Below are 11,124 nucleotides of genomic sequence, written 5' to 3'. Positions count from 1 at the left end.
GAAGAGCCAGACAAGAAAGGCTGCGCTCTCCAATTGCACACTTGCACGCAAAGCAGCGTGACTTGAAACTGCATGCAAGAGAGGCACACAGTCAGGCGAGGCGAGCCCGAAATCAAATCACAAAAAGTACATCACAAAAAATACAACTCATCAGCCAGCCACTCACTCACTCACTCACTCATACACTGGACAGCCCCATTACTTCAAGACAGAATCAAAAACAATTTTTTCCCCTCTTTTGGTTGGTGATTGATTACACAGGCTCGCCGTGAGCTGTCCCCCTTCTGAATTTGAGATGTCGAGTTCAACGGTCGGTCCGTCGGCGGATCAGACACTCCCACATCCCGGCCCAGCTCCTTTTGTGATCCCACGCAGCATTACAGTCACCATGCGAGTGACAGCCTACCCACCACAAGCTCGAACAGATGAAATGAGTAGACGAGTCGAGAGAAGGCAGTGGTGGCGAGGGCGAGGACAAGAGCGAGTCTCGCACAACTTGACGACGGCGGCAGCAGAAGCAAACCACAGCCAGCCTCAGCCAGCTTACCCGTCTGCAACGCACTGCACCGCACAACCGAACTCGGCTCTGTGATCAACAGGGTTTTCGTTTCTGTTTCGTGTGACCGCGCCGTGGGTCTGGGAGGAGCAAGGCGGGTCGTCAAAACCTGCACAACCAGAAAAAGGAGGCACTACTCAGCAGCAGCAGCAGCAGCACCAGCAGTGGGCGGCGCGCGTCATGTGCAAGAATGTGTGGGTGTGCAGCGCAACTCGAAGCGCTCGCTGGCTGTCCGGATTGCAGTTTACGATTCGAGACACTTCGAACCAGGCAAAAAGGTCGCAAACCGCGGCGTTTGAGAGAAGCGTTGCGAAATTCGAAAGAGAAAAAACAAGAAAAAAAGAAAAGTACAGTAGATGGAAAATTGGGCCAGCTTCTCTAGACCGAATTTGGCGCGCGCGATCGGCATTGAATCGCCGTCACAGGTGGAGGTCAGTCCCCGATAGCGATTCAGTGGTCGCGTTCAGCCACTCACCTCTCGACCTGCGTGTGTCTGGGAGGCAGAGAGGAAAAGAAAAGTGTTACTTTCGCCTCGCGAGCTCAGACTCTTCTGAGAAGAACAAGTTTTGGACGGAATGCATGCGTGTGCATCTTTGGCAGCCATCACGCTCAGCCCTGCTGTTGGCCTCGCCCTTGCCTTTGCCCTTGCCCTCGCCCTCGAGCTTCGCGCACATCCGTGTCCGACCGCGCGGCTGATAGACTCGAGGACTTCGGAAGACTCGCTTCCATCTTCGTTCGAACAGAGTGCAGCTGTCATTCACCTTCTGCTCAACTTGTGGCGGAACGATTGACAGGTAGCTTAGCTCTCGACGACGACACGATCAAGATTGGCCTCATCATCACCATGTCCGACTCGATCTACGCTCCACACAATCAGGCTAAGCTGCAAGCAGCGCGAGACGCCGATGCAGCTGCCACTTCGCCGGCCAGCTCCACTTCAGAAGCTGTTTCTGCTCCGCAGCAGACCAAGCAGCAAGATCAGCGAGCCAACGACGATGGCCTCCAGCGTCCCAATTCCCACTTCACTCGCCCTCTCCTCTACATCAGCGGAGTCGATGCTACCATGACAGACAAGGAGCTAGCCGGCCTGGTCTTCGATCAGGTGCTCCCCGTCCGTCTCAAGATCGACCGCACCGTAGCCGAAGGGCACCCTGCGAGCGGCACCGTTGAGTTCCAGTCGCTCGACAAGGCCGAAAAGGCGTACGCCACTGTTCGCCCTCCCATCCAGCTCCGCATTCAGCAGGACATGTCCGCGAAAGAGCCAGTCGCCTCGGCCAAGCCGCGTCTCGTCAAGCAGCTGCCGCCGGGCACCGACGACGCCGCCCTCTACGATCTTTTCCGTCCCTTTGGCCCGCTTCGACGAGCGCAGTGCTTGCTCACCAACGCAGCTGGCATCCACACTGGCTTCAAGGGTAAGGCCGTGCTCGAATACTACTCGGAGGACGATGCCCAGCGCGCCGAGTCCGAGATGCACTGCAGGGAGATCGGCGGCAAGTCGATCTCAGTCGTCGTCGACATTGGGACTCGCAAAGTCAGCGCGAGTGCCGCCGAGTTCCGGCCGTCTGCTGCTCCCTTTGTCCCCGGCAGCAGCAGCAGCGGCATGAGTCCGTCAGCTCCTCTGTTTGCCCCCTCTGCACCCGGCTCTCGTTCCGTCTCGGCGGGGTCGTCTGCTTCCATCTATGCTACCACCTCGTCTTTATCCGATCCTCGCAACTCTGTTCCTACCCTTGCTCAAAAGAGCACTCGCGGCCAGCTGCAGTACTCGAGTCAGGCATCCACCTTCGTCGACCCGTGCAACCTCTTTATCAAAAACCTCGACGCCGACATCGAATCCAAGGACCTCTTTGACACATTCAAAGCGTTCGGTCACATTGTGTCTGCACGCGTCATGCGCGACAATGACGGCAAGAGCCGCGAGTTTGGCTTTGTGAGCTTCAAGGTGGCGGAGGAGGCGACACAGGCGTTGCATGCCATGGACAACGCCAAGCTTGGAAGCAAGAAGATCACGGTGCGTCTGCACGAGCCCAAGACGATGCGCCAGGAAAAGCTCGCCGCGCGCTTCAACGCGGCCAATGCCGAGAGCGCCGATGCAGCTTCAGCTGACGGCGACAGTGCTAGCGAGACGACCCGCAAGGCTGACAAGCGCCAGAGCAGGAGCTACTTCAAAGCGGGCGTGCCAGCCGACGCCAACGGTTTGGCGGACGAAGAGCAGCTGCGCTCGCTCAGCAGTGTGGTGCGAAACGAGCTGCTGTGTGGCGAGTTCACACGGAGGGTGCAGCAGGTGCCTTCCATCGACGAAGCGCAGGTCGACGACATTGTCGGTGAGCTGCTCAAGCTCAGACTCGGCGATGCCGTTGAGGCGCTCAACAACCCCATCTCGCTCATCCAGAGAGTCAAAGACGCTCGAGAGCTGCTCACACAAGCGCCCGCCTCGGCCTCGACGCTGGGCGCGCCAAACCCGGCCATGCTCGGTGTTCAGGCGCAGCGCAGTGTCTCGAGCACGTCCTCGAATGGCGAAGGTGGCGCATCAGTCAAGGAGAGGGAAAGGCTGCTCTTGGCGGTTCGCTCTGTCGCTGAAGCGGATGCACCTATCGAGGACATTACTGACATGCTTGCGAGCCTTCCTAAGAAGGACCGGGCGCTGGCGTTGTTCAACCCAGAGTTTCTCAAGCAAAAAGTGGAAGAGGCAAAGGACATTCTCGACATTACCGATGATAGCGGCGAGGATTTGTCGCCGCCTCGCGATGGGAACGGCAGCAGTGCAGCGCCAGCACCGGTTCCCCCACCGACGTCGACCTCGGCCGTCCTCAAAGACTCGAGCAACGGCCAGAACTCGACACCGACCACCACCACCACCACCTCCTCCTCCTCCTCCACCACCACAACCACCACAGCCCACACGCTCTCCTCGCTCGCCGCCCTCCCCGCCGTCGAGATCATCCGTCTCGCCTCCTCAGCCTCCTCCAGCTCCGGCCTACCGCTTGCCAAACCAGACCCGGCGACAGTCACCTCGACCGACGCCTTCATCGACTCGCTGCAGGGTAAAGCGGCGCACGACCAGAAACAGAAGCTCGGCGACCAGCTGTTCAAGAAAGTGCGCAGCTTTGGTGTCAAAGGCGCGCCCAAGCTCACGATCCACTTGCTCGATTCCGAGGATCTGCGGGCATTGGCGCATCTGATGAATTCGTACGAGGATGTTTTACGCGAGAAGGTTCAGCTCAAGGTTGCTGCTGGGTTGAACAAGTGAAGTCGGTCAGCTGGAGTCGGGAACAAACATGTTAGGCACGCTCTGTGTACAAACACTTCCGTTTCAGCCGAGTTGATGAGAGCTTGCATATACCTCTTCTTGTCACTGTCCATTCTCGTTGTGTGCGCGTGTGACCGACCTATCCTATCGACAATGGCTTTTCGATATATTAGAGAGAGAGAGAGAGAGAGGGAAAATGAGCGGTGCACAAAGTTAAAAGAGAGGAAACGCGGCTATGCAAACGCATTATCTCGAAAGGAACACGTGCAGATCGAGGTGAGCGGTGACGGAAGAGCGGGGTTCGGTCGACGAAGCCGAGAGGCGGGGGGCGATGACGAAGGCGAATGTCGTGATTTGGCAAAGCGCGCGAAGAACAGCAGTTTTGGTCTCGACAGGGTTGGATTTGGTCAGCCGAGCCTGCGATTGGGTCTTGGCTTGAGAAGCTCTAGGAGCTCTTTTACATTCCACACAGCGTGATTGGGGGGCGAGCGAGCTTGCTCGCCACCATCATCGCTTTGCCATCGATTTGTCCTTTACGATCTCGGGTGGGTGTTTGGGCGACAAGGAAGAAAAAATGGAATCACGGTCGAATGCACAGGGTGAAGAGTCGACATTGCCTCTGCTTGCCACCTCGCCATTTGCGCCGCAGAACGAACAAGTGACGCCGCTGGCCATGGTTCGCGGGGAGAACCTCTCGCGAGCCGCGCTGGGCGTGCAAGCGCCGGCGCTGCTCTTCGTCGCCGTAGTGTGGAGCCTGGTGCTGTCCAGCATGCCGCTCACCACGCTGCCGCTGTTCGGATACCACCCACTCATCCAATCCTTCGCCATCCTGCTGCTGCTGCAGGCGATCGTCGTCCTGCAGCGCACCACCGCCTCGCAACCGTCGGCGAAAAAATCCGCCTTCACCGCGCACCAGTGGCTCAACCTCCTCCTCGTCCTCCCGCTCTTCACCGCAGGCGCAAGCATCATGTGGTACCTGCACGATGCACCCACCTCGGCGCACTTTATCTCGTACCACGGCATCCTCGGCACCGCCGTCGTCGTCGCCGCCTGGGCCCAGGCCGCACTCGGCGCCGCAAGCGTCTGGTGGAAGGCCAAACTCGTCGGCGGCGAGAATCGCGGCAAGGCGCTGTGGAAGTGGCACAGGCTCTCCGGGTACGTGCTGGTCGCGCTGTTCTTGGCGACGGCGGCGCTGGGCGTGCTCGAGACAACGTGGGCCCAGCAGAAGGCGAGCGCGCTGCAGAAGACGGCGGTGGTGCTGGGCCTGGTGGGGGCCACAGCGGCGTTGGTGGGCCGAGTACAGAAGAGCAAGTTGCCCAAGTTGTAAGTTAGCGTTCAGAAGAAGCTCAGACTCGGTCATGGTTCATCACTGCGACCATCGTCCAGCGTGCTGCCTGTACGTCGTCATGTAAAAGAGGGTGGATTCGAAATGTAACAAGGAGGTAACTGAGTGCACTAGCACGAAGATGTGCAATACAACAAAGAGGAGCGAACCGAGGGTAAAGTGAAAAACGGAAGGTGCGCCGCCCGACTACTACCAAGGTCTCTTCTTCGAGGGAAGCTAACGACGACCTTCACTGCTTGTTGCCCCACAGATGGGCCAGATCAAACAAGGGGATGTTGAACGGGAAGTCGGTCGCGGCCAGACACAGATGCAGCAAGATATAGAAGCCACCCATGCAAGCCGTGAAACCGCAGGCGCCTGCTGCGATGACCAAGTTGCCGCCCGTTGCGAGAGCGCCCTCTCCGAACTTGAGGTACGCCGCACCCAGCGTCGAGAAGGTCAGGGCGACAAACAGCAGGATCCACACGAGCACCACGTTGGTCCTAAACGCAGCAAAGGTGAGGAAATACGTATACACCGACCAGAAGACCAGGTAGTATCCAAACGGCACATAGTAGGTCGCAGCGCTGCCGCCTTCGGCCTTGAGCAGAGACGCCTGCACCTCGAGTCGTGGGTCGACATAGGCGGCCAACGTCAACCAGAACGTCCCGAACGACCCGAACACGAGGAAGGGGAACGTCGAGCCGACGATCCATTCGAGCAGGGAAGCGATGATCATGGCCATGCCGCCCATGAAGTAGAACGCACCGACGAGCGCGAGGAGCGAGTTGGACGACGCGCCGCGCCAGCCCATCAGGCAGCACGACGTCGGCATGAGCGTCAGCAGGAACGAGACAATGCCAAACGCCGTCGGGTTACCAAACGTCTTGATGAGGTTCATCTGGTTGCGCGACTTGACGCTGGGCTGCAGGTACAGCTCTTCAAACTGCTGCGGGGTCAGCGTGACCGAGATCTGGCGCCCGAGGTCATGTCCGCCGTTGGTGCCATCCCCGTGGGGGTGGTAGGTGGGGTGCTCGTTCGAGGCGACCTCGGCTTCCTTGGTGGCCATGGTGGAAAGACTCTTGGGTGCAAGGTGATGCTCTAGGTAGTCAAGTGTGTAAGGGGGCGGTTGGGAAACGGTGCCACGCAAGGCAAAGGGGTAATGATGGCAGAAAGCTAGTTGGTCACAGGGGATCCCGCACCTCACTGCCAAGAGCGTCGTCTTATATACTTTCTCTTGTGCCCCGGGGTCAACACAGCGCAACTAGCAGAGACACGCTCCAAACCGCAGGACAACGGGCAGTACCAACTCGGGGGAAGCGGGAGGTAGCGTGACCCATCCTACGAGGGGGAGACCCAATGGAATGGGAGACCAGACCCAGGAATGCCGAATGCCACTAAGCCAGGATCCGAGTCAGACGCTCTTGTGCACAAGAGCCTGTCTCTGTGTTCGAAACCAGGTGCGGGGGGGAAAACACCGGCGCTGCACACGCTCAGATGCATGCGCCACGACAGACTGACATGATGCCTATCCGCCGAACAAACCAACAGAGATCAGATCTGACCGGAGAAGCATACTGCAGATGCGGCAACGTCAACAGCTGCAAGCAAGCAACACTGATGAACGTGCATACACACTGCTCTTCAGCAAAAGTGCCGCATAGGAACAGTGCGTTCTCGGCGGCCGGCTCGACTTTGGACCGGAGGAGCAGCGCCGAGAAGAGCGCGCGACTAAGCTTTAGTGCGTGTATCCGTCATGGCCAGGTCAGATGGCGCACAACGAGGACGGAGCGCTACTCGAAAGCCGAGCGAGCCAAGCCCCACTGACGAAAGCGCGCACGACGAGCAAGCATGCCGCATTGGAGGAAATGCGGGGAAGATGCAGGTTAAAAGGCGAAAATAGCTAGCTTGACGAGGTCAGCTGGTCAATTGCCCCCCTTCTCTTGTTTCTCTGTTCTAGGCGTGTTGAGTTCTGGGTGTGTCCGTGGTCTCCGAGGGAGAGGGACTGTGCGTTGTGTCACGATGGAATTCGCTGCCGAGAACAACATACACGCAAGCAAACATGCGTTACGACAAAAGAGAGAGATAGAGAGAGAGAGACAGACTTCTGCCGAGAACGAGGCGCTCGAGTGCCGCACGCTTTCTGTTGGAGGGTGGCGAGCATATTTGCCTTGCATACATGGCTGACCATCGACAGTGAGGCTCCAAGGTCAGCTCCCATCTGCCCGGAAGGTCTCGACCCTGGAACACTGCTGGTGATCCAAGGGGCTCCTTTGCCTGTCAACACCTTTTTCATGATGATATGGCAGCCAAGACAGCGCTGCAAGGCATGACACCGTTTCTGCACGTCTCGTTTCCACCCCCGCATCCATCCACCTCCAGCCACTTTATTTTTTGGGGGCTCAGATGGGGATGGCGCAAGCACTTGGCAGACCATCGCCATTGAGTCACTCACTCTGCATTGTGCTTATCCGTGTAACCGAGCAGGTACGTTTTATGGAGTGTGCAGTGGTTTCTGGCACGCATTTTGTTTAGCGTCCCTCACAAAGGCGAGCCGAAGTAGGCGGGAGGTTGCCGACGCGGTAAGCTGCCACACTGACACACACACACACGCATTATTGGAAAGAGAGCCCTCACTGCAGTAGTCAAATATTGGAGAACCGAAGCGTTTCTCTATTTCCCCCTCGCTCTCGCGCCACAATGGTTTCTGCCGCTCATGGCATGGCGCAATGCTCGATGGCAAGTAGCTACGGCTCGTGCGACACAGTGTCGATGTTGTGATCCTGGTCGCAATGCATCACTCGTCCGATATGGCTGAGTCGATGGGGGAGTCAGGCTTACCAGTGCGAGCCGCGCTTTCCATCTTTCGAGCTTTCCCCTACAGTACTGTACAGTACGGTACAGCAGGCTTGCGGAGATTTACCCGTTACGCGACCAGCTGACGCTGACACCCGCCGCACCGCTGTTGCGCACAAGCGCATGCCAGGCTGGACCCTGGGTCGTGTCGTCGCGGCGCATGGTGCGTATTTGCGCACCACCAGCTCCGACTGCCATAACGCACGCTTTGCGCTTTCCTTTACCCCGCATTTTCTGTCCTAACCGAGCCAAGAGCAGGAGCGTATGCACGTCCAAGCTTGTTTCGAATCAGAATGCGAGGAGAGCCAGTGGTAAAGGTCACACGGATGCCACTGTATAACCGTTGGTGAGCTATGCACAAGCACGCAACCGCTGTTCCGCGACGCCAGGGTCGGTGCCAGCAACAAGACGCTTTCGCATAAGTCTGCTTCTCCCACACTATACTCTAGCACAATCTCACACATGCACACACATGCAGACGCTCGACTGGCAAACACGAAGCATCTCTTCCACTTCCTTGCTCAGAACAAGCCGCGCACCTCGTCGACAATCTGCGCAATTCGCTGTTCCTCGCCCAGCTTGGTCGCTGCAATCCTCCCGATCGCCTGCCTCGCCGTATCCAACTTGGTGCGACTCAAACTCGCACCGGCCGACGAGCACAGCAAGTTGCCCAGCGCCACGAGGATCCTGTACACCGCCTCGCTCTCTCCCGCCGCCGCGCCCGCCTCTGAAGCCAGCACCTCATTGACCAGTCCCAATGTGATCCCTGCTGCACTGTTGCTGCCCGTCGCGCCGACCATCTGGGCAGTGGCGTTGTACACCACGGTCGCAAAGGCGATCCGCCCGTTTTTGCCGAGCTGGGCGTAATGCGTCTCGCTGAGGCTGCCGAGCAGGCTGAGCGCGTTGACTTCGAGGTCGCCGAGCGCGTGCGCGTCAGTCCACAGGTTGGCGATGGTGCGCAGAGCGAGCATCGAGTTGACGTCTCGCGCTTTGGCCTCCGAGCCGGCTCCCGCGGGCCAGTCCGAGGCCCAGGAGGACGCTTCGAATACCTCGCGTGCAATCTCAAGCGGCGCAGTGGTCGTGCCTGCTGCAGCAGCACATCGGATCAGGTCGAGCGCCGGCAGGCGCGAACCGGCGCTCCACGTCGAGATTGCTTTGCGCAGCGCGTCGATCTCAAGCCTGCCGGATGAAGAGGCGGACTCGAGTTGAGCGATGACTTGGTTGACCTGGTCCAGTTCCGATGGCGACAGCGGTGCTGATTCTTGTTGGTTGACTTGAGCCAGCTTGTTTTTGATCGCTGAGAAGTTGGCTGTCTTGAACGCCAAGAACGTACGCTGCGGGAGGATTCGACCCGACGACGACGATGCTGCCGAGGGAGCAGTACCCGCCAAACCGGCCGGGGCGGCAGATGATGCAGGGTTAACAGAGCTCGTAAAAGGATCGACGTTGCGTGCGCCGGTGTAGGTGCCGCTATCAGCACTCGTCGGCGGAACGGCAGCAGCTCCTCCCCCACTACTGGAAGAAGAAGACCCCGAAGGCTGGTACCTGCTAGCACCTGTGTAAGGATCCGCATACTGCGGTCCACCCAGATTCACTCCCGAAGTGTTCTTGTCGATAAATTGCACCACCTGGTCGATATACTGCTGCGGCAAGTCGTTCTTCTCCAAGAACTTTTGCGCAGCCGCGTACGGGTTTTCGCTGAGGTTGAAGGGGAGCTTGAGTGGCGGAACACCATCCGCGATATCGACGTCAAACACGTAGTCGTACTCCTTGCCCTCGTACAGCTTCTTCTGACCGGATCCGACGCCGCCAACCACTTCGCCAATCTTGACCCACTGCTGTGAGGCCGCACTCCACTGGTGCGCCTCCACGATGTCTCCGTTCTTGACCATCTTGGTCTGTCCCTCCTTGGTCCCCTGTTGCGAGAGCGCATCGGGGCCGGGCAGGTCGTCTTTCTTGATATCGCCCACCTGCGTCTGGTTGAGCGTCTGCGTCGAAACCGCGTGCTCGTACGCCTTGAGCGTCGCTTCATCCGCAGCCAGCGATGCATCCCGGGTAAAGACACGCGCTGCAGCATCCGACGAGCCGGCGACGATGTCTCCGTTCGGCAGGACAGATACTGACCAGACCGAGATGGCTGGAAGCGTGAGAGTCTGGACCAGCGCCCCGTCGCGCCAGATGCGGACGCTGCGGTCCTCGCCCGAGCTGACCAGCTCGCCCTTGCCGCCCGGAATAGTAGCCAGGCTGTACACAAAGCTCGTATGACCGGACAGCGTCTGCACAGGTTGGATGGGCGCGCTGCCTGCCGCCGACGATGCGCCGTGCAACGAGAACAGATGAATGTTGCCATCGTTCCCGCAGCTCGCGAACGACTCTCCGCCTTCGAGCAATGTCAACCCGCGCACAGCGTCGGTGTGCCCTCCAAAAACGGCAAGCGGCTTGGCCGGATTCGAGATGGACCACAAGCGGATCATCTTGTCCGCCGACGCCGTCAGCACTCTATCCTGATCGACGGCGAGGACAGCCCAGACCGACTGCTCATGGCCCTTGAGCGTGGCGATGCATTCCCAGTTCCTCCAGACCTTGGCAGTCTTGTCCCAGCTGCCACTGACGAGGTACTGACCGTGTGGGCCTGCATCGAGCGCACACACGTTTTCCGTGTGACCTATCAATGTGCGCGATGGCTGCGGCTCGCTCGTCTTTGGGTCGAGCTGGACAGTGATGTTGCCCTCAGTGGCGAGAAGCTGATATGCGTAGATGAGCTTGTCTTGACCCGCAGTGATGGCGTAGGGTGCATTGGAGCGAAGGAGAGCAGATGCGTTGACGAAGCCTTCGTGATTGCCGAGCTCTAACGCAGGGGTGAACTGGTTGCTGTTGGTGCGCGACCAAACGATGGCGCGTCGATCTCGCGAGCCGGTGAGCACGAGATCGCCTCGACAATCCTTGCTGACTTCTGCATTACTGGCAGATACGCAGCGAACATCAGCTGCATGCTGTTCCAAAGTAGCAGACAGCTTGTACGTCGTTGACATGCTTGGCAACCTCGTTCTCGTTCAGCGGAAGTCTGCCTTGCGCCTCGTTGGCTTTTCTTCGTCGCCCGGATCAATTGATTCCGGAAGTGAAGTTGGGATGACTTGATAC

General features: G+C 58.7%; 4 protein-coding genes across 4 annotated transcripts; 2 read left to right on the top strand and 2 right to left on the bottom strand.

Moving 5' to 3' along the window:
* Positions 1–1,400: 1,400 nt before the first annotated feature.
* Positions 1,401–3,803, top strand: EX895_005563 (uncharacterized protein; the record flags this gene model as incomplete). The annotated part of the gene is made up of 1 exon (XM_029886155.1): positions 1,401–3,803. One exon carries the CDS (start codon positions 1,401–1,403, stop codon positions 3,801–3,803), a length of 2,403 nt encoding a protein of 800 aa, XP_029737386.1.
* A 574-nt stretch (positions 3,804–4,377) lies between these two features.
* EX895_005562 (uncharacterized protein) lies at positions 4,378–5,130 on the top strand (the record flags this gene model as incomplete). The annotated part of the gene is made up of 1 exon (XM_029886154.1): positions 4,378–5,130. One exon carries the CDS (start codon positions 4,378–4,380, stop codon positions 5,128–5,130), a length of 753 nt encoding a protein of 250 aa, XP_029737385.1.
* A 247-nt stretch (positions 5,131–5,377) lies between these two features.
* On the bottom strand, positions 5,378–6,196 carry EX895_005561 (uncharacterized protein; the record flags this gene model as incomplete). Its single annotated transcript, XM_029886153.1, has 1 exon — positions 5,378–6,196. One exon carries the CDS (start codon positions 6,194–6,196, stop codon positions 5,378–5,380), a length of 819 nt encoding a protein of 272 aa, XP_029737384.1.
* Positions 6,197–8,504: 2,308 nt separating this feature from the next.
* EX895_005560 (uncharacterized protein) lies at positions 8,505–11,015 on the bottom strand (the record flags this gene model as incomplete). The annotated part of the gene is made up of 1 exon (XM_029886152.1): positions 8,505–11,015. The coding sequence occupies one exon, from the start codon at positions 11,013–11,015 to the stop codon at positions 8,505–8,507; it is 2,511 nt and encodes an 836-aa protein (XP_029737383.1).
* Positions 11,016–11,124: the final 109 nt, after the last annotated feature.

The sequence above is a fragment of the Sporisorium graminicola genome, chromosome SGRAM_7, assembly GCF_005498985.1.
Source record: "Sporisorium graminicola strain CBS 10092 chromosome SGRAM_7, whole genome shotgun sequence".
Lineage (NCBI taxonomy): Eukaryota > Fungi > Basidiomycota > Ustilaginomycetes > Ustilaginales > Ustilaginaceae > Sporisorium > Sporisorium graminicola.
The sequence above is the reverse complement of the archived record's forward strand: the minus strand, read 5'-3'. Positions and strand labels throughout refer to the sequence as shown.